A 24,033-nucleotide genomic window follows, 5' to 3' on the forward strand; every position below is an offset into this window, starting at 1 on the left:
TAAGGGTGACAGTAGGTAAACTTATTACCATGACCACCCAAAGTAACCCCAACAGTCTGTATTGGTGGTAGCTACCCACCAGAGGTGAATAAAATCTTTCCCTTAGAAGTTATATTTACAAATTGGACTTTGTGAAGATTTGCGATCTGCATTCACATCATTTAAGTCATTCAAAAAATACCAAGCCATGAATTTAGTTTAATTTTAATCTAAATTGGTCTTAGGCTAGTAACGCCTCTAGGCTCCTGACAGAAATATAAATGAAAATGCTTTCTGAAGAAGGTACCTTCGTTCAAGTTCTCAAAGATTCTCCACAAATAATGTTTCAAGGATAATGTGCAGCGCACAGTCTAAAATCTCAAATCATATAAGAAAAAAAGTTATTATCCATGAGAAGAACTGAAAAAAAAATAGAAACAGATACTTGACAGCAAATTAGAATTATTGGCAAATAATTTACAATAATTATGTTGTATAATTTTAAATAAATAAAGGAAAAACTTGCAAATGCCTGTGGGGAATAGAAAACTAAAAAATTAGCATAGCAGGTTTTTAAAAGAATCAAATATAACTTTTAGAAATAGAAATTACTTTTTTTAAAATTTATTTATTTATTATTTTTTTGGGGGTACACTAAGTTCAATCATCTGTTTTTATACACATACCCCATATTTCCTCCCTTCCTTGACTCTCCCCTCCTCGAGTCCCCCCCACCCTCCCCACCCCAGTCCTCTAAGGCATCTTCCATCCTCGAGTTGGGCTCCCTTTGTTATCAATAACAACTATTAACAACTAAATGGACAAACTTCTTTTTTTTAAGCTCTTTATTGGAGTATAATTGCTTTACACTGTTGTGCCAGTTTCTGCTGTACAACAAAGTGAATCAGCTGTATTTATACATATATCCCTGTATCCCCTCCCTCCTGCAACTCCTTCCCACCCTCCCTATCCCACCCCTCTAAGTCATCACCCATCATCGAGTTGATCTCCCAGTGTTATGCAGCAACTTCCCACTGGACAAACTCTTAAAACTCAACTACAAACAACACAAAAAGATCTGAATAGAAACCTCACCAAAGAAGATATACAGGTGGTAAATGAAGGTATGAAAAGATGTTCAGGGACTTCCCTGGCGTTCCAGTGGTTAAGACTTCTCCTTCCAATGTAGGAGTTCAATCCCTGGTCAGGGAGCTAAGATCCCACATGCTTCTCTGCCAAGAAACATAAACAACAATGTAATTTTGTAACAAACTGTACAAATTATACAAATACTGTAAGAAATATTGTAACAAATTCAATAAAGACTTTAAAAATAGTCCACCTTAAAAAAAATCTTAAAAAAAAAAAAAAGATGTTCTACATGGTGTGTTATTGAGGAATTGCAAATTAAAACAATGAGATACTACCATATACCTATTAGAATGGACAAAATCCCAGTCTAACAATAGTATATGCTGACTGGCTAAGATGTGGAGCAACAGAAACACTCATTTTTTGCTGGTGGGAATGCAACATAATACAGCCACTTTGAAAATAGTTTTACAGTTTCTTACAAAGCTAACCATAGTCTTACCATACAGTCTGGCAATTGCACTCCTAGGTATTTCCCTAAATGGGTTGAAAATTTATGTCCACACAGAACCTGTATGCAAATGTTTATAGCAGCTTTATCTATAATTGCCAAAACTTGGAAGTGAACAAGAAGTCCTTCAGTAGGTGAACAGATAAAATGTGGTACTTCCATACAATGGAATATTATTCAAGGTTAAAAAGAAGTGAGCTTTTATGTAGTGAAAAGACATGAAAGAATTTTAAATGTGTATTGTAAAGTGAAGGGAGTAAGTCTGAAATATGATATTTAGGAGAAGGCAAAATTGTAGAGACAGTAAAAAGATCAGTGATTGTCAGGGGTCGGTGGCAGGGAGGAGGAGGGCTAAATAGGTGCAGCATAGGGGATCTGGGGGCAGTGAAAGTATTCTGTGTGCTCCTGTAATGGTGGATGCGTGACAGTACGGCACTTGTCAAAACTCACAGGACTGCAAGACACAAAGGGCGAGTCCTAACGTGAACTATGAACATAATTACTCAGAGTCCATAGTTTACATTAGGGTTCACTTTTGGTGTATATTTTATGGATTTTGACAAATGTATAATGATGTGTATTCGCCATTATAGAATCATACAGAGTAGTTTCACTGCCCTAAAATTCCCACCAGCAATAAATGAGAGTTTCTGTTGCTCTACATCCTAGCCAGCATTTTAGTTTTTCTTTGTTTTGGATTTTGGCCATTCTAATAGATGTGCAGTGATATATGTCACTGTGGTCTTAATTTGCAATTCTCTCATGACATATGCTGTGTAGCATCTTTTTATATGTGTACTTACCATCTGAATATCTTCTTTGGTGAGGTTTCTATTCAGGATTTTTGCTCATTTTAAAATCAGTGTTTGTTTTCTTATTGTTGAGTTTTAAGAGTTCTTTATATATTTTGAATAAGTCTTTCATCAGATATGTGTTTTGCAAATATTTTCCCACAGTCTATGGATTGCCTTTTCATTTTCTTGACACTATCTTTTGAAGAGAAATGTCTTTTTTCATTAATTTTAGTAAGTCCAACTTATCACTTCTCTCTTTCATGGTACCTTTGGTGTTGTATCTAAAAGGACATCACCATACCCAAGGTCATCTAAGTTTTCTGTTATCTTCTGGGAGTTTCTAACATACTTTTTATTGGAGTTCAATTGAGATAGGAAAGAGAGAACAGATTAGAGGCAATTTGGGGGGGGCAGGGGGGAATGGCTAAGAGTTTTTCAAAATGAAGGTGGGGTAAAAAAGGTATCAGAGGGATCGAACCATTGACTATACATCCACTAAAAATCATGTCCATGTGGGAATTAGGGGGTGGAAAATCAGGAGCTAAATTGTAGGGACTATTTTTCTCTTTTCCTATTGCTTATTGAGAATGAAAGAGTTTTAACAGCTGGTCAGAGATCCATTCACTTTCCTTGAGGGTGTTGAGAGAAATTACACCAGGGCAAAGAAAAAGGCAGGTTAATCCAGTCTAATCTCTTTGTCAACTGGAACTCCAGATAAATAGACTAATAATATTTGAGAAAGGAAAGATTTCTTATCATAGAATGCCTTAGCATGATGTCCTTTCTAAGGATTACTTGGTAAATAAGCCCACAACCTATAGATCTATGATACATGGTTCCTTGAAGAATCTCACATAAATTATACAACTCTTTGGAGTATAAAATGAAGATATTTCATAACTTAAGCACTCTTCATGGTATGTGAAATAAACCTGCAAAACCTTATCTGAAACTTAATCTATGATTCTGGGTCAGAGAGAACATGTCTGATGTGGGGTAAAAGGACCCATGGAGCCACCTTTGATGTCCTGGACTTCTGTCTGCTTTGTCCATACCTTTTTTTTTTTTAGCTCTTTATTGGAATATAATTGTTTTACACTCTTGTACCAGTTTTTGAGGTACACCAAAGTGAATCAGCTGTATTTATACATACATCTCCATATCCCCTCCCGCGACTGCTTCCCACCCTCCCTGTCCTGGCCCTGTAAGGCATCACCCATCATCGAGTTGATCTCCCTTTGTTATACAGCAACTTCCCGCTAGCTATCTATTTTACAGTTGGTAGTGTATCTATGTCTATGCTACTCTCTCACTTTGTCCCAGCTTCCCCTTCGCCCCCTGCCCCCCCAACCCTGTGTCCTCCAGTCCATTCTCTGCATCTGCATCTTATTCTTGCCCTGTCACTGGGTTCATCGATACCATTTCTTCAGATTCCATATATATGTGTTAGTATACGGTATTTGTTTTTCTCTTTCTGGCTTACTTCATTCTGTATGACAGTCTCTAGGTCCATCCACCTCGTTACATATAGCTCCATTTCATTCCTTTTTATGGCTGAGTAATATTCCATTGTATATATGTGCCACATCTTCTTTATCCATACATCTGTTGATTGTCCATGCCTCTTGATTGCCCGTATCCTACAATTATTAGTAAAGCTTGTTACTGCATTCTTCAAGTGAGTCTGATTTAACAACCTGATCTTGTGTATTAGCCCACTTATATCAATGAAATCAATAAAAAAATCAGCAAAAGGAGTTTTAAAATTAAATGCATGGTGCCATAGAATGCTTTATTCTATTGAGCCATGTGAGTAGACCAGGTGCAATGAAATAGGCAGCAAATTGTGAGCCCTTAGAAATTACTCTGCAGCATTCTAGGATCTGTGAATATCTGTGTTAACTCTGCTATAAATCAATATATACAATATAACAACTTAAAAAATTACCCTAGAAAATATTTGTAGGAACATATGCCAAAATGTTATTAGTATTTATCTGTGGGTAGTGCCATATGGGGTAATACTCACTTTTTTCTTTATTTTATCTATTTTCCCAAAATATTTTATAATTGCAGGCATATTTCCTGTTATAAATCATAAAAGATAAACTTTAAAAACTATAATCAATCTTGTATGATGCAAATTTACTGCAACTATGTTACAAAGATACCCAGCAAAAAGACTGAACAGAAATACACCATATGTTACCTAAGATTTTCTTGAAATTGTTGGGATTTGAATGATTTGTTCATATTTTTCAGTGTTTCTAAAATTTCTATAATGAAGATGAATTATCTTTGTAATAAAAAAAGCTAATTTTTGATGGGAGTGTGCATTATGAAATAGATTTGAACAGAGTATTTCTCCCTTCCCTTCTGCCCGTTTTTTTTTTATATAAACTTATTTATTTATTCATTTTTGCCTGAGTTGGGTCTTCATTGCTGCACACAGGCTTTCTATAGTTGCGGTTGCGGTGTGTGGGCTTCTCATTGCAGTGGCTTCTCTTGCTGTGGAGCACAGGCTCTGGGCACGCGGGCTTCAGTAGTTGTGGCACATGGGCTCAATAGTTGTGGCTCGCAGGCTCTAGAGCGCAGGCTCAGTAGTTGTGGCACATGGGCTTAGTTGCTCTGCGGTATGTGGGATCTTCCTGTACCAGGGATCAAACCCATGTCCCCTGCACTGGCAGACGGATTCTTAACCACTGCGCCACCAGGGAAGTCCCTCTGCCCCTTTATGACCCAATTATATCTATAAAATAACAGTTAATGTTTAATAGGCATAGAAAACGTTAAAAGCTTATAGATTTCAGCATTGATAATGAATTATCTCAAAGCCACCAATTACCTCAAAGTCCTTTTGTTCCTATCAGATTCTCTAAAAATGATGTTGATTCTATAATCCTATATATAGTTATTTAATCCTACCTACACATATTTTATTTTGGCTATTTGCAATGATGAAGAAATTAGTCTAAGAATTTTAAAACATATCTTCTTCATTGCCCTCTTAACAATTAACTTTTTGTATACTTTCTTTAACCATTGTGGTCAGTATTGAAGAAATGTGACATTTCTGGTTTCCATCTCTAAAAATATAAAGCAGAGTCTCCTCACTTTCTTCTTCCATCATGCTCTAAGCACTGCAGCTACTTCCTGAGAATAGTTAGTCCTATACTTATTTTTGTTTTCTTGCATAGCAGTTTCAGGGAAATTGTTAGGAATGAACTAAAACATTGTCTAGTGCCAGAGCAAAAAGCATAGACTCAAGCACATGGAATCATATAGCTTTGCTCAGTTCCACGGGTACAGACTAACCTTAGCTGGTATCTGCTTAAGAAGACAGTAGAAGTACATAAATCCATCATTATTCTTTCACTCATTTATTAATTTATTTATTCAGTCAGTAATCCCTAGCAACAAATATGAGGGCAGGGGCAGGATTCAGGGGCTGGATAGCAGTGAGCAAGACCAGTATAGCCCCTGGTATTACTGAATCTTACATTTTAGTGAGAGAAGGGGAAATTAGATGAAGGTGGTCAAAAGGTACAAACTTCCAGTTATAAGATAAGTACGTACTAGGGGTGTAGTGTACAACATAATAAATATAATTAACACTGCTGTATGTTATATATGAAAGTTGTTAAGAGGGTAAATCCTAAGAGTTCTCATCACAAGGAAAACATTTTTTCTATTTCTTTAACTTTGTATCTGTATGTGATGATGGATGTTTACTGAACCTATTGTGGTCATCATTTCATGATGTATGTAAGCCAAATCATCATGTTGTACACCTTAATCTTATAAAGTGATGTATGCCAATTATATCTCAATAGAACTGGAAAAAATAGAAGAAAATAATAAAAAAGAAATAATCACAAAATTAAGGATACATTTAGAACCTGTGATGATGACTACCAAGGGTCTTATGGAAAAACAGTGCAGGAGAACCTGATGTAACCTGGAAAGTCCAGAAAGGATTCTTTGGAAATGTCATTCAACTGAGGCTAGAGGTATGAGTAGGCACAGAGAGAATGTTTGAGTCAGAAGGAAGATGGGAGAAAGCCCTGAGAAAGGAAGCAGCGTGGAGTGCTGGAGGAACCATGGGAGGCCAGAGTAGTCGAACCAAGGAAGTAAAGGAGCCTGGAATGGAGGCGAGTCCAAGCGTCCAGGAACTCATAGATGGTGGACTTTTTATTCAAGAGCAATAAAAATTCGTTCAAGGATGTTGAGCAGGGGAGTAATCTTCCTGGAGAAATAAATAAAAATGAATGCTGTCTTCACATCCAAAGTAGACTCATGTCAGATTTGAAGCACTAAGTTTCATCTCTTTGAGGACGTAACTGTATGTGGTCTGTACAAACATCAGACACAAAGTTTCAGTCTATGGAATCAAGTACTTTTTATAATATGGTGGTTAAGACTTCAGGCTTTGAAATCAGACTGTCCTGCACCTGCCATATCCTAAATGCATGACTCCAGGTGAGCTTCTAAATAGGTACAATGGGAATAATAATTTGTTGTTGTGAGAGCTAAATGAATAATGCATATAAAAGGGGAACACGGTGTCTGGTACATTATAAGTGATCAAAAATAATAGCTATTATTTCCGGACTCACTGCCATAGGAAAAGAATAAAATCATCGCATAGTGGACCTTAATGCTCCTTACATAAGCTAACGCTGGGTGCGTTTTTAGTGAGCTGAATTGTACTCAGTGTTTTCAGAGTAATGAGCCAAATACATTAACTGTTCTGAAAACAGATGAAGCCTGACTATTTTGACTAAATATAGAGATAATTAGAGTCTAGACTCTATCTGTTGATAGGGCTTCGGGAAGCATAATGAGAATGATCATGCCATAATAGAATAATACACGAGGCCAAAACAAATCAGGAATTTCACAACCCTGATGAAAAACAACTCATTTTATTGATGTCAGAAATACATTATTAGCTGTCTTCTTACAATCTTATGATGCTTGTTTCATGTTGTAGCAGCATCCTAATAGTGTAATCAATTATGTCTTTCTGTTTTGCTACTGAAGCCTTTTCTTTCCTCCACACATAGTTTAGTAAAATTATCAAGTGTCAGATAAAACTCTTTTTCTGTAGTTTTATAATATGCATTGGAAGCACTTATTCTTTGATGTAGTTGAATATATAGATGAAAGGTCCTTACTCTTTATTCAAAGCCAGAGAACTATTTTCTACAGGATAGGTATTGACTGTTTTGCCTGGTATTAAGCCCTGACTACAAATTTGCATACTGTTCATGGAGTAATTCATGTTACCAGGAAAGCTCTAATACTGTTGGATAATACGCGCGTAAATACTTATACAGTGTCAATGTGTTGCATGGAAAGGAGAAAATGACAAGCTATAAATATTGGACTCTGTCCAGCCTCAGGGCAGAGAACCAGATTAAATTTACAATTGTAGGGCTCCCCTTCATCTCCAGCAGCGTTGGAAGAAGTGATAGGACTTAATCAATGCTGAGACTATCTTCATTTTATACTTTAGTTTTTAGAATCAGGGTTCAGTCCAGGGTCTGGAACACCAAACCAAGCTGGAGCAAGGAAAACAAATGAATCAGGTGAGCTGCATTAGGGCTAAGCTTGGAAACATTAGTATAGGGAGTACAGTGCAGGTTTGCAAATATCACTGCTCACTACCAGTCCATGGTTAATTTATCACTAGTCTTTGGTAAAATGAGAAAGAATATAGTGAGTATTTCATAGGATAAATTCTTTAGCGGGGTTTTTTCTGAATTTGTGTCCTTCTGCTCTTTCTTAAATAGCATAATGGTAACAGAAGATGATTTTTTAAAATTAATGGTCTTTCCTTGGCAAGATAAAAAGTTAATAGATTATATCAGTCTACAAAATATTTAAGCATTGATATATTTGTTTACTTAATCTGTGAAATCTAAAACGCTAGGATTCATCGGTATTGAGAACATGCAGCAATAATGGTCAGGAAGATAGGAAGTCAGACTGGTCTGTTAAGCCAAAATCTGGAACCCCCATAAAGTCAGATTGTTAAGATACATACATTGGAAGCACTAAAGGTTAGAACCTGGAAGCTCTGGTTCAATTCAGGCCTGCAGGCTCAGCTAGGACAACATGTAGAACATTTAATCAACAATACAGCACCGTCTTATCAGAGCAGACTCTGGCCCTAGTGCTTGTGTAGGACTCTGGGGCTGCCATGCCAGGAGCAAATCTTAATCGTGGAGAGAGAGATGTAGGTTGTAAAGTGCAGGGAAACTAAAAAGGGGCAAAGAGATCGGGCAATTTTGGACACTCAGGACAGTTGCTTTTTACCAACTAGTGTAGTAGTCTCCATATTTTAGCAACTGATGTGGCCTTGTGGTTCACTGAATATTATCCCTAGCTACTTAGAATGGAGATTAATCCCCTAAAAACCAGCAGGTAGAATGCCTGACGGCTTTCGTAAGCTGGCACTAATATTTAGTATCAGCTCCTTTCCCAAACAGTTTTGTGAATTGATCCTTAATGTTGAGCCTTACTTGTTTCCAAAGGAAGGTCTGGCTTGAGTTTGAACTAATTCCTGTTCTGGAGAATACTACAGAAGCCAGTTTGATTCCATGATATTAGCCCTGTTCTTTGAAGGATTAACCTAACCATGGATCTAAACCCCCAGACAGACTCTGCCTTTGTAAATTATGAAGAAGGCCAGCTCAGTTTCCCCATTCTCCGTCCTCTCCAGGTACTAAACACACTAGGCTTGACCTCATGGTTAATAAATAATTTTTTTCAATGAATCTTGTTTTTCTTTATTTCTAGAGGAAAAAAGGAAGGCACAGGAGAATACGATCTGTCCCAGAGCCACTGGGATATAGCAAGACAATAAAGAGACTCCAGGGCCCCCAATTCCCAATGTTTATCCTACCTCCCACAAAGATTATTTGTATATTTAACTCCTTCTCACTTTTCCCAGAACTGTTCGCCCTGTAGGACTCTTCTTTGAAATAAACCACTATAATTATTCAACTCATGTCCTGAGAAAAATGCCCTTCTCTGCACCAACAGGGTAATATTCTAGAAATTGTACTTATAATCTTTAAAAAGGGAGTCAATAATGCTTAATTTACAATCAAATCTCAAATGGTCCTTTATTGTTCTGTGGTTGCTGGGTTGGAAACATTCATGGTCTCTTCAAGGAATTATAATGTAGTTATAATACACTTTAATATCCTCAGATAAAATGTGTAATATCAATGCATTATAATTAAAATGCATTATTAGAGAATCTCTATTTGCTTTTGCTATATTTAACATGTTTAATTTGCAACATATTGCTATCTCTAATTGCTCTTTCTCAGAATTACTGTATGAGATGAATGAAAATTATACTTGTGTACATCATCCTTTTTTAATAGGAAAGGAATGGAAATTCAGACGACTTGTTTAGATCACATAAATGAAGGAAAACACCGGGTGTGAGAGACTTCTGCTTCTGGCAATAAGGTAACACTAGAAGACCTGAAAAATCCTAGACATGTTGGATAGTTGTCTCAGAGAAAACAAATGAAGTCCCTAGGTTCCAGAAATGTAGTGAAAACAGAAGGCTAGAGTACTAAGCTGCTGCTGTGAGCTGATGCTGCAGCAGGGTGTGGGTTGAGTGAGGACCTTGCTCATGGTAGATTGGAAGTCTGGCTGTAATATCCACAAGGGGAAAGTAGACAAAGAATTGGGCCTGTTTTGGGCTGAATATTTGTGTCCCCCACAACGTCATTATTGAAGCCTTAACCCCCAATATGATGATATTTGGAGATGGGATATTTGGAGATATTTATGGTTAGGTGAGGTCAGGAGGGTAGGGCCTTAGTTTGATCAGATTAGTGCCCTTTTAAGAAGAGACACCAGAGAGCTAGCTCACTGCTCCCCACCCCTTTCTCTCTCTCCCCACTCTGCCATATGAGGACACAGCAAGAAGGTAGCCATCTGCAAGCCAGGAAGGGAACTCTCACCAGAACCTGAGAATGCTGACGCCCTGATCTTGTACTTTCAGTCTCCCCAACTCTGAGAAAATAAATTTCTGCTGTTTAAAGCCCCCAGTCTACGGCAGCCTGAGTAGACTAATACAGGGCTCAAATGAGAAAGAAAGTTGGAACTACTTCCCACATAAAGCTGATACCCTGAAAAGACTGCACTATCAGGGAAAGGGTAGACTAAGAAATATACTTGTTCCCTAACAAAGAGAGACAATAGATACATTTATATAGATTTCCACTTGGTTCTGGGTAGAGAAATCAAAACAAATGTGTTATCTCCGGTAATTTAATACCGCAGACCTGTGCCTCACATAGATTTAGGGTTTGAACTTAGCCTACCCAAGAAGGTTAAACCCTCACCCTAGGTTGAGGAATTAATATAACATTGGCCCTAGGCCAAAATTACCCTAAGTTCCTGCCCCAAACCAAACATTCAAAAGAAATATTTCCACAATACAGGTCCTATGGAGTTCTCATAGGAAAAAATAGTCATGCTAAAGAAGAGAGCTCATGATAAAAAAAAAATTACAAGTCATACAAAGAAGACATTCCCTGTGAGAGTGAGCAAAAATTGCAGAATTATCACCCCAGAATTTGAGATAATAGAATGATAAGCTGAAGCTGAATATAAATTATGTTTAAAATAATTAAGAGATGAAAGAATTGAAACTCTAAGGAATAAGAAAATATGAAAAAATAATAGATACATTACATAAAAGAATAAGAAAGAGAAATATGGATAATTTTATTTAAAACTGATGAATGAAAAGTAGATAAGACATTTGAAGAACAGGTGAACTGGCAGCTCTAACTGAGGATATCAGATAGACTGAAGCACTGGGAAATTATGAGATGGAAAAGGAAACAGATTAAGATTTAAGAAACATGGAAGGTAGAATTAGAAGGTCCCCATATACCTATTAGGAGTTCCAGAAGGACAGAATAGGAAAAAAAAAAGGGAAAGAAACATTCTTGAAAGGCTGTGAGAATTTTCCAAAAATGAAGAAATACTTGAATCCATAGAATCAAGAACCACAGGGCTTCCTAGGTGGCGCAGTGGTTAAGAATCCTCCTGCCAATGCAGAGGTCACGGGTTCGATCCCAGCTCCAGGAAGATCCCACATGCCGCGGAGCAACTAAGCCCGTGTGCCAAAAAAAAAAAAAAAAATTGTATCAAGAACCACGTGATTTGTAAAAACCATAAATAAGAAATCTACACCTAAATACATCACAGTGAAGTGGTAGAACCTATAATCTTAAAAACAACAACAAACAAAAGACACAACCAACAAAGTCACAAAAATTACACAAAAAACAAAAATGTGTCAATAGCAAAACTACAGACCAGTAAACAATGGAATGATACATTTGAAGTGCTAAGGAAAAGTAACTATCAACCTATATTTGTATACTCAGCTAAAGTATTTGAGAATATATTTCAAGCAAAGAACTAGAAACTTCTATCACTTAAAGACCTTTTATCACTTAAAGACCCACTAAAAAGAACTACTAAATTATAAAGAAGTCAACTGAATTTATGCAGGAGTGGAATAAAAGAAATGGTGATGAAAATCACATTCATAAACATGTGGATATCTCTAAGCATCAGCAATTACAATAGTAACAAATTTAAGGATATAAAAACAAAACAAAATGGAAATACTAGAAAACTATAGAAAGCAACTCCCCCCCCACCCAGAGTTTGAAGTTAAAGCATTCTAAGACCCTCTTAGTTTTCAGAAGATTGAAATATAAATATTGACTGAGTTTAGATATTGCTATGTGAAGAATTCATGTTAATAGTTTAAAGATATCAGTAAAGAAAGAGAAATAGGATGTATAACTTTTAAATCAGGGGCAGTAATAGATAAAGAAAACTATCAATTAAGTAGAATCCTGAAAAGGATAAGAAGAAACAAAAAGTATGCTAAGTGGAATGCATATGGTGGAAGAAATCAATCCGTGTATATCCACAATCATAATAAATGTAAATAAATTAAATTCACCAGTTAAAGGATAGAGAGAGTGGATTTTTAAAAAAATCAGCTCTACTGCTTATGAGAGATGCACTTAAAATATGACACAAAAAAGCTGAAATTAAGAGGATGGAAAAAGTCATTCTGGAAAAATACTAACTGAAACAAAGCTGGTATCACTGGAACATATCTGACAAAATAGTTTTTAAGTAAAATTTAAAATGTATGTCACTATATAGTGATAAGAAGCAAAAACACCAAGAAGATACAAAAATTCTAAACGAAAAAATAATAATCCTGGGCTTCCCTGGTGGCACTGTGGTTAAGTATCCGCCTGCCAATGCAGGGGACATGGGTTCAATCCCTGGTCCAGGAAGATCCCACATGCTGAGGAGCAACTAAGCCCATGCACCACAACTACTGAAGCCTGCACACCCTAGAGCCTGTGCACCACAACTACTGAGCCTGTGTTTTAAAGCCCGTGAACCACAGCTATTGAGCCTATGTGCCGCAGCTATTGAAGCCCACTCGCTTAGAGCCCATGCTCCACAACAAGAGAAGCTACAGCAATGAGGAGCCTGTGAACCACAACAAAACAGTAGCCCCTGCTCACCACAACTAGAGAAAGCCCATGTGCAGCAACAAAGACTCAACACAGCCAATAAATAAATAAATTAATTAATTAAAAAAAAAACCCTAATGTAGATAACAAACATATGGACACCAAGGGGGGAAAATGGGGTGTGTGTGTGGGGGCGGTTGGGGTGGGATGAACTGGGAGATAGGGATTGCCATATATACATTACCAATATGAAAAAAATTATCAAATTGTACACTTTAAATATATGCAGCTTATTGTTTGTAAATTATATCTCAATAAAATGCTTAAAAAAAAGATGCCACTGGAAGATATGCTCCCACTAAATTAAGAGAAAAAAAACCCTAAAATAATAAAAATAATTGACAAAATTACAACAAAAAATTGACAAGTACATAATTATATTGTAAGACTAATACAATTTCTGTAATTTATGAATCAAGCAAATAAAAAATTATAAATATTTAGAATGTTCCAAGAAATTTAACAAGTTCAGTCTAATTTACTTATATAGAATTCTGTATCCAACAATTAAAGAATACACATTCTTTTTAAACACTTATACATCATTTACAAAAATTGACCACATAATGGTTTCAAAACAAGCCTTAAGAAACACCAGTGGACCTAGATTTCTACATCATGTAGCTATTATTTTTAAATCTCAATGCAGTAAAATGAAAAATAAATAGTCAAAAGATAGTCATCCTTCTCTGTTTAGAAATTTTAAAACATACTTCTAAGTAATTTATTGGTCAATGAAGAGATTGTTATATTAAAACTTGTGGGTTGGGTCTAACAGTCTTTTAATATAGTAATTGCATATATTAGGGAGAAAAGACTGAAAATTAAGATCAGTCTGTGTAATTTTAGAAGGTATGGAAAAAAACACAAGTTAGAAGGCAATACTGGAAAGATGAGCTTTCCATGCTTTGTAAATTTGTGGTAGTGACTTAACCACAATTAACCTAATTGACAACTAAAAGCACTTGACCTATACCTACACTACTCAGTGGTTAAACACTCCAGTTAGACTGCCTTCAAATTCTTGTTCTATCATTTATGAGCTGTATGGCCATGGGCATGTTGTTTGACTTGCATTGGGCCTCAGTTTTCTCACTTGTAAAATAGGAATCATAAAACACAGGAAGCGCTCATCATCCTGGTATTTATTATCCAAGATTTTATAGGGAAATAAAATGTGTCATAATATGAAAATATTGCCTAATGAGTTACCTCTTCAATTGACCTCCCACTCAAGGACCTTGGCCCTTCCTATCAATGTAGGTCAGACTCTCACTGAATGTACAAAACTCCTGCACTTTCAGATAATGATAATGACCGTTAGGAATTATAATGCAAATGACTTTAAAATCAAAATGCAAATGGTGCAAATGATGCAAGATGTCATGAAGTCAATAAAAGTGGAAAAATATTTGAATTATACACAAAGCCACAGACAAATATTTGGCAGAGTTAAACATGTTAACAGTCCATTAAAAAAAAAAATTTAACCAGGACAATAATATGATAGGTATTTCAAAGAAGAATAATTTTGATGTCAAAGTTCTGAGGAAATTCATGAAAAGCTCAAATTAATTTGCAAAATCAACCCTCTTTACGATCATGCTGAAAATATAAAGTGAAGAATATTGTAGTATGCAATCATGTTATTTTCTTCAGAAAATATGCCTCTCCCCCAAAGAACATTTGAATTATTCTTTCTTAGTTTTAAGAATTAGTGCAAACTTGCAATTATAACATATATGTGTTGTGGATGAAAAATAAACTAAATGTTTGTCATAATGTTAATCATTTTAAAAGATAATATTCTAATCATTTCCCCCCTTTAATTTACCGTGAAATCATAAATTCCATTTCAACCGAGATCTTTTAACTGGTTTTCCCCAGCATCAATTATATTTTGACAAGAAGGACCTCATGAACCTACATAGGAGATTATTGTGAACCTTAATTAAGATAATTTATGTAATTTCAATGTGCCTGGCCTATGGTAAGCATTCAATAAATATCAGCAGTTAACTATCCTGTGCTAAATCATCGAAAACTTTAAAAGACCTCCACGCAAACTCTCAATGTACTTTTTCAGCATTTTTGCCCGATATTGTCCTGCAAAAAATTCAGATCTTGTCCAAACTAAACTCTTCCCCATCTTCCACACACCAACACAGTCCATCTTATATTCTTTCTTCGCCCCAAATATCTTTTCCCAAAATCTGCACATCTAGATTTTTCAAGGTTCAGCTTAAACACAACTTCTTGCAAAAGTTCTTTTCTAACACTCCAATTGGAAACAATCCCTTCTTCTCTGTGTTATGTATTCTCATGGTAAAACGTTCTATAACTCTGGGATGGCACTTATCACATTTTTTCAAAAGGGATTATTTATGTCTTGATTCCCTTACTAGATTGCAGTCTCTATTAAGAGCAAGTACCATGTTTGAGTTATTTTATTATTCTCATAGCACCTTGAACTTTGATTGGCACATTATATCCATTCATCTACCCATTCATCCACAAACATTTACCGAACACCAAAATAGTCAGTTTTTAATTACTGTGTATTCATTGAGTGAATGAATTCAAGATAGAGCAGTTTATTAGTGAACATAATAGGGAATTTTCTTTCGGCGCTTGTCTGCAAGGTCTCTTCCCAATCTTTTCTAAATTACGAGAACATACAGGATCCTGGATGTGTGTCGTTCCAGAGATGTGCTTGAGGGAGTAGTATGTGTTATTCATTACATCACATATAACCTTTTCAAGTTTACAATCAATCTTGCTTGGAAGCCTGGTGTCATTTAAAAAGTACAGCAGTGTGCTAGAAGGAGACAATCTAAGCCTGGTACAGTCAGTGAATTCAAATACCCTAGTTAAAGGTCCAAACATGAAGAAGGAGGATGTACTAAACACATCATTTTCCTTCCAAGTGATTGAAAAGGGACGGTATATTGAAGCTTTGTTGGATTTTGATGCATTGATTTTCTCACTACCTATTTTTCTCAGGTTTGTCAGGTACTTAAGAGTCTATTTCACGTTGCTGGCAGACTCCTTTTCCCATGTTTCTTAAAACTATTTGTGATTAAATCACCCACATTGTCTTCCAGGCTCTAATGATTCTCCTACTGCTAAACCTGGTTTTTTTCTTTACTTTATTCTGTTTCTCACATCTTTATTTTCCATTACACTGCTTGCTTTCAGCATCCCCATCAATTTTTCTGTTTTTTTGAGTCTCTTTACATTTTCATATTTGTTCACCTATTTGTTTGTTTAGCATACAGTTACTGGGCATCTTCCAGCATCAAAGAGTGCTCTGGTCAGAGACAGGGTCCCTAGGCTTAGGGGATCTCAGTCTAAAGTGGTGATGGGAGACTGGGGAACGTAGTTTCACATGACATAACGAGGAAGCACAGGGTACCACCATGCATGTAATCGTGTAAGCATCTCTACCCAAATGCTGAAGAAGTACATTAATTATGGAGTAAATTTGATAGCTAAGAATTCTTGGAAGAATTAGTATTAAACTGGGATTTTTTAAAAAAAATTGGTGAAAAGAGGAATTCCAGGTGTACAAGTAGAATAGCAAAGGCAGCGGGGATGTTAACTCAGAGGGGCTTGACGGAGAACATTATTTCTCCGTGTTGTCTATGGACCAACTGCATCAGAATCATCTAGGATGTTTAAAAAATGTGTGGACCTTACCTTTAAATTTATTGACCTGGAGTCTCTGAAAATAGATAAAATCTGTGTTTAACAAGCACCTTGGGTTATGTACAGGCATGGCAGAGTTGGAAAGCATTGTATAGAGTAAGGGAGCACTTAATCTCTATCCTACACTGTTTAACTGGGCACTTGACTGCCTATATTTTTCCCAGCTTCCCTTGCAGTTCTTTGTGTCCGTGTCTTTAGGTTCTGAATGATGGATGCTAATGGAAATGATATGTGTATCTCTGGAGAAATGTTCTAGAAAGGAGACAGTATGCCATTCTTATTTTTTATCTCCTTCCTGCTGGTAGAATGTGGATGAAATGGCTCAGACACTGGCAGCTAACTTGGACCATGAGATAAATTTGGGAATGGAAACATACGTGACATGGAACAAGGTAGAACACTCTGGGGAATTGAAACAATGGAATGCCATTCCAGACTGAACTATCCCCAACTTCTTAGACTTGAATGAGAGTTCTGTCTTATTCAAGCCAATGCTATTGGGGGCTTTTAGCATCAGAGTCCAAACTAATATTCTGCAGCAATCTGACAATCCTCCTTCCTTCCTAATGGCGTTTAAGTGATTTTTTTTTTTCTTTTTGCTACTCTTTAAGGCATATAACACTGTTGACCACTCCTTTCAAATACTCTCTGCTTTGGACTTCCATGACACCATATCACCTAGATTTTTATCCAAACTCTCCCCTGCCTCTCTACTTATTCCTTAAATCAGAGTTCTCAACCATGGCTGTATATTGCAATCACCTGGGAAGCTTTGAAAGCATGTTGGTGCCTAGGCCAGAGATTCTGATTTAATTGGCCTGGTATGGGGTCCTGGCATCACGATTCTTTATAAGCTTCCCAAGGACTCTAGCATGCAGCCATGGTTCACAGACACTGCCGTAAGTACTGCTGGGCCTAAGGCCATTATACACTCTAGACTCTTATTTTCTGCTTTGCACATTGACCCAGACCAATCTCATCTCCTCCTAGTTTCAGTAAACATCTACATACTGATGACTTTCAGATTGATATTTTCTAGGTCTCTCTCTTGAGCTTCAGACCATATATGTTAGAGCCAATTCGACAGTTCCAATAGATATACCATTGACAACTCATAATTATCATGTGCAATTTTTTAATCATTTCTTCACCTTCCCCTAAATATCTTCTTCCTCTCCTTGTGTTTACTGTGTGAATAGTTATGAGTTAGAAATTTCAGCTTCCTACCCTATTCCCCTCATTCCCTCAGTGGCTCTATATAAACAATTGTTAGATTCTACATTTTAATGTCTCTCACCATCATTCACTTCTCTCCATCTGCTTGCCATTTTCCTGGTTAAAGCTACTATTATTTCTTGCCTGTACTGGTTTCTCTAGAGTCTTGCCCCCTCCCAATCCTTCACTGCACAGTAGCTGGAGTGAACATTTTAAAACACACACCCAATCATGATGCTTCTTTGCTTAGAACCCTTCAAGGTTTCCCCTTCACTTTGGGATGGAAGTCAGATGTCTTTGCCTGGACCTCCAGATCCTCCATGATACACCCCTGCCTTACATCTTTGAATTCATGGCTCATTATTTGTTTCCACCCTTATGCTGATGCACAGGTATAGGAAATTGTTGGTTGTTCCCCAAATTCATGTTCTTCTCTGTACACACCCCCAACTGTACTAAAATATCCTGCCTTCTTAGCTGATTGACCAAATAGTTCCTAAACTTCCCTGGATTCAGGGAACTGTGTCTCGAGCGCCACTTGTTTATATAGGCTTTTACACAACATCTGGGGTATGGTTGTCTCTACAACAAATATTATTGCCTACCTTCTATGTTTTAAATATCATGGATCTTACATTGTGGTGGACTTAATATTAATGGGATGAAATAGATTATTAATTATTTTACATATGGGCTCAGAGAGGTTTGATAATTTACCATGCATCACAGAAAAAAAAATGTCACCAAGGCTATGTTTGAGCCAGGTTTGCTGGCTCCAAATCTCATGCACTTCCCACACTAACATGTACAACTTCTAAACAAAGATGATTTGTGAAGAGACTATAATAAATATGCCATTGAAAGCAAACCCCCCTAGTACTTTGAAGTATTTTCTACTTTGTCATGGATTTCCTGTTTTTTTCTAATTAGTCTGTGACCACTAACTTACTTATAAGACAGCAGACTGAGGTTGTGTTCATCTAAAAGCAAAACAGTTGGTCAATTAAACCAATTTGGTAAAAGAAATAAACAACTAAATTTCTTGGAGGGACATCAGTTTTCTTTTAAAATAGTTAGTTTGGCATCCGTGTGGACATAACCTTATACTCCAGAATGTTTTTTCCTCTTTCCTTTTGGACTTGGAATTTGAAAACGTGGCTTTTCTTGTGCTTCGCTTCCTCAGATTACACAAAAGATTAAGTATAGGTCACAAGGACAGGCAGCTATAGGAACCTGATGAGTAAGGCAAACAAGTGGAGATGGTTCTGTGTATACAACAGCATACACATGGTGATAAATATATGTTGTGGGGTTTGGAAAAGAAATGCAAGACAATGGGGGCGGAGGGAGGAGATGAGGACAGAAATGGCTGACCAAATCGGAACAAAGAAAGACCATATTCTGGGGACGAGAACAGAGGAAATAGAAGAATTTCAGTGGACTCTGTTTATGCTTGGTTCAGGATAAAGAGAAAACCTTATCTTGCGGTGGCAAGGTGACTGTAGCAACCATCTTGAACTGCAGCCTGGGACTGAGTATATTCATTCTGCAAGGAATTCCCTCTACAGGTTGAGGAGAAGCAAAGGAACGGGTAGAGAAATCCACTCAAGTGGAACGAACTACGTGTGAAGCTCATTCTCAAATTTCCGTGCACACTTCTCCAGAGTCACACCATTGGTGGTGACCATCAGCATTTGGGAGAACCACAGCCCCCAACCAGGAAGGCATCATCGTCCCTTGGCACAGGGGCTGAGGGGTACACTGCATCTAGATGCTTCCCAGAAATCTCCTTACCTAGAGGCAAGGCCTCAGAAATCTGAAAGGTGTAATGAAATACCTACATGGCCTTATTTAAAAAATCGTTTTTTTTCTTTCAGCCAAATGATGTTTGGTTCTCTGATGCTTTCAATCGGAAAAGCTAAGGCTTTTTCAATTGCCTCTTTTTTTTTTTTTTTTTTTGGTTGATATAACTACTCTCTTTTTTTTTTTTTGGGGGGGTACATCAGGTTCAATCATCTGTTTTTATACACATATCCCCGTATTTCAGTTGCCTCTTAAACTTAAAAAATGTTGTTCAATCTTACTCAAAACAAGAGAAACAAATTAAAATGGAAAGATGTGCCATTTTTCACCTATCAGATTAAAAAATCCAAACATTCAGTAACATGCTATGTTGGACCTGCTATGAGGAAGTAGGTACCCTCATATATTACTGATGAAATAGAAGGTGGTTGCAACGTTTACAAAGGGCAATGTGGGACTATTTGTTAAAATTAAAAATGTGTGAACTTTTGCTCCAGCAAACCCACTTCTAGAAATTTATTCTACAAATGTATTTACACATCTGAAAAACATCATATGATGAAGATGTTCATTACTATATTGTTTGTAACAAGAGGAGATATGAATCAACCTCTTGAGAAATATGAATAAGCCCCTCAAGAGGTTAAATGAAGTATGGTACATCCATATGGTGGAACACTATAAAGATGTTTTAAAGATTCTAGACGTTTTATTTTGACATGCTATATTTCTAAGATATGTTGTCTTGCCAATCAATTGATTTTATGCTATCACTTCTATAAAAAAGGAAGAATAGGGCTTCCTAGGTGGCACAGTGGTTAAGAATCCGCCTGCCAATGCAGAGGTCATGGGTTCGATCCCAGCTCCAGGAAGATCCCACATGCCACGGAGCAACTAAGCCTGTGTGCCAAAAAAAAAAAAAAAACATTTAAACATAAGGACCCTTGGGGCTTCCTAGGTGGCACAGTGGTTAAGAAACTGCCTGCCAATGCAGAGGACATGGGTTTGATCCCTGCTCCAGGAAGATCCCACATGCCATGGAGCAACTAAGCCCATGCGCCAAAAAAAAAAAAGGAAGAATATATATTCATATACATGTAAATCTCTGGAAGGATATGCAAGAAACTGTCATTACATATTTGAGAAGCAGGCATGGGAATTTAGCAGATGGATGACAAGGTTAGAAGAGAGAATTTTTTTTTTACTGAATATCTCTTTATTCTTTTTATTTTGGAGCCATATAAATATATTACTTATTCAAAACTTCAGTAACTTCATTTTAAAGAAAATAGTAGCGTCCTAACTGATTCATCGGAACAAGGACGTGTGTGGAGATTCTGGCACTGAACTGTTGATGACAGGCTTCCTCCACCTTCTAGAATTTCTGGTCTATTGCAGTTCTGAAAGATCAGGGCTGCAGTGCCCCAAAGAAATATCCCTTGATTAAGATGGCCCCTACAGGAAAAACAGAGAATTTTTTGTTACTTTGTTCCCCCTTTAAAGGCAGAAGAATTTAGAACATATGCTTGGGGTTTCCCTTTGCTGTTGCTAGAAATAAAAGTTTTGATAATTATTGATGTAAACACTGCAAATAAAGCAACTTTTTATCTAGAGCAAATGGAGATGCCAGTGTGCTGAAGAAGAGAATATACGTGGATTCTGATGCTCTCCTTGTCACTCATACCAAAAGTCCCTAACCTCTTCAAGCCCTAGTTTCCTTGCTTGTAAAATGTTGATAATATTACCATCCTTTTAGCACTCACAGCTACTATAGGTCAATGATGTCCAACCCCTAAAACAAACTCATTCCAACAGGAACTGAGCTCAACAAAGACCACATCAAACAAAGAAAAACTTTCTAGAGAAAAGAACCAGAATGGCCAGATTATCTCATTAAGGCACTCTAAGACATAATTTGGGTGATGTTCTAGTTATCACTACTGTTTCCCATTTTCTGCATTTACAATGGAGTTTTTAATATAATTATATTGTCCTTCTCTGTCAGTGAACAGTCTGGGTATTTCTTGAGGGTGATTGAATGTTATGATTTACTATAAGTTGCTATAATATTGTATGTACAGCAAATATCATTATTTACTATAAATTACTATAATGTCTATACTTGGGAAGAGCCAAGCCTAGATCCGACCAAGAATGCATATTACCTAGATATCCCAGATTTGAAGACTAGGTTGCCTTCCTCCAAAGAGAGGATGAGTGATTTTAGATTTTTCTGTAGATATGAGCATTTCTTAAGATGCATGTACGGGAAGAAGGATAAGTATGGATGCTGCGTACCCATTTCAGTACTCATTCATTTTCCTTTTTGTTGTACAACTCCAGTTTTCCTCAAGAAAGTCATAACCCTAATCTCTGAACCTTAACCCTAAACCTCAATCCACATAGTGTGAGTAAAGTTGACTCTATCCTTCGCTCAAAAATTTAAAAATGACTCATATCTGGACCATCAGAGCACTGTAATCTTTACACCCAATAATATGAGCATATAATCCAATTCAGCTTAATGATAAGAGGATCTGGTCTGGAACTTTTTGCTAAACTTGGAGCTGTGAGGTTATAAGTAGGAAACTGCCAAGGCTCACCACATGAAAGAAGCCTAAGACAGAGAGAGAGATCTCAAAATCTAAGAACATCCATGTCCAGTTATGAATAACAAATTTTTCCTTTTGCTTCAGTTTCTATGAGTTGGGATTTCTAACCTTGCAAGTGAAAAAAATCTCAACCAAATACACTGGGTCTTCAATAAATGAAAAGATGCTTAATCTCACTAAAAATGTGGGAAATACAACCACGCAGACATACCATTTTTCTCTGTCAGATTTGCAAATGTCCAATATCTTGATAATTCACTGTAATTGACCAACTTACGGAGAAACAGAAATTATCCTACTTTATTGGTGGGAGTGTTAAAATGATACAATCCATGTGGTAGGTAATTTGGAAATGTTTATCAAAATTACAGATGCATTTCTCTTTTAGCTCAACAATTTCACTTCTAGGATTTATTCTACAACTATACTTGTATATATACAATGAAGAAACATTTATTCACTACAGCATTGTTTGTCATAGGAAAACATCAATGAAATGTCCACCAATAGGCTCTGGATAAGTGAAAAATATGGTACAGCCATTCAGGGGAATGTATGAAGCTGTAAAAAAGAATGAGCAATTTCTTTTTGGGCTAATTCGAACTTATCTTCAACATATGTTAAGAGAAAATTTTTAAGTACAAGTATTTGTGTAATGTATTATATATAAACATGGGGAAGAAAGGAAACATCTTTTGATATTTGCTTGTATGGGTAGGGGTGTCTCAGGGAAGATAGAAAAAGTACTGAGAGGGGTAGTTATCCATGGGGAAGGGGAAGTGGAACATGGGTTTTAGGAGATAAGATTGAGAGGGAGATTTTTTCACTGTATACCATTTATTTTACTGTATTTTAAAATTTTTGGAACTATATAAACTCTTCACAAATGTTTTCAATGCATATTTTTTAGAAAGAAAGGTACAATAACAACATAGCAGAGTTCCGGAATTCTAAATTATATGTGAGGTGCCAACGTGAAATGTCAGTCGCATAAATTGAAAGAGCAGGTTTTCTTCCATCTTCTAGAATTTCAGCTTTAAAGGGATCTGTACTACATAGCTGAAAAGAGATATCCCATGGTAATGGTGGCACCTACAGGACACATCCAGAATCTTTCATTTCTTTCTTTCTTTTTTATTCTGAGAGTCAGTGCGGAGTTGGTGCTCTGGCATGGAAGCGGGGGATGATTGATTTTCCATTGGAGTTCCTGAACGAAAGCATTTTGCTAATCACTGTATATTTACTGTCAGATACCATGGATACAAATACTGTCCCTATCATTTACTGTCTGTGTAGCTTTAAGCAAAGGCGCTTCTATCTTTTAAAAGCCATAGTTTCTTCACTTGTAAATTGTGGATGATTTCGACCTTGTCATGTTGTTGCTTACTAATATTTTAGGTGAACTGTGTCACCTAAGGAATATCAATGCTGTCCCCCAAATGGCCTGTGGACGTTCAATGCCTAAGGCAACCCGAGGCTTCTGAACCTGTATCAAAAGGAGGTTAGATACTAAATAAATGCAGCCCACAGAAGAGGCTATGAGGATGCAGTCCTAGAGCCTCCCTGGCCAGCAAAGGAAGGGAGACTGGAGAGAGGAAGATAGAAAGAGGGGAAGAGTGAGAGAAAGAGAGAGAGCAACTGAGGGCATCATTTGAATCCTTGTATCCAGGCATACTGGAAACTCTGAGTTTATCCCTGACTTTTCA

The 24,033-nt window shown here is 36.8% G+C and overlaps 1 protein-coding gene across 1 annotated transcript in view; it reads left to right on the top strand.

The window, feature by feature from the left end:
* Positions 1–10,904, top strand: part of ASB4 (ankyrin repeat and SOCS box containing 4) — a 180,441-nt gene extending 169,537 nt beyond the window's left edge. Inside the window, exon 5 of the mRNA XM_057732801.1 lies at positions 9,777–10,904. Within this exon, the coding sequence (XP_057588784.1) occupies positions 9,777–9,821 (45 nt within the window). The 3' untranslated portion in view covers positions 9,822–10,904. The remainder of the gene's footprint in view (positions 1–9,776) is intronic.
* Positions 10,905–24,033: the final 13,129 nt, after the last annotated feature.

This window comes from Hippopotamus amphibius, chromosome 4, assembly GCF_030028045.1.
Source record: "Hippopotamus amphibius kiboko isolate mHipAmp2 chromosome 4, mHipAmp2.hap2, whole genome shotgun sequence".
Lineage (NCBI taxonomy): Eukaryota > Metazoa > Chordata > Mammalia > Artiodactyla > Hippopotamidae > Hippopotamus > Hippopotamus amphibius.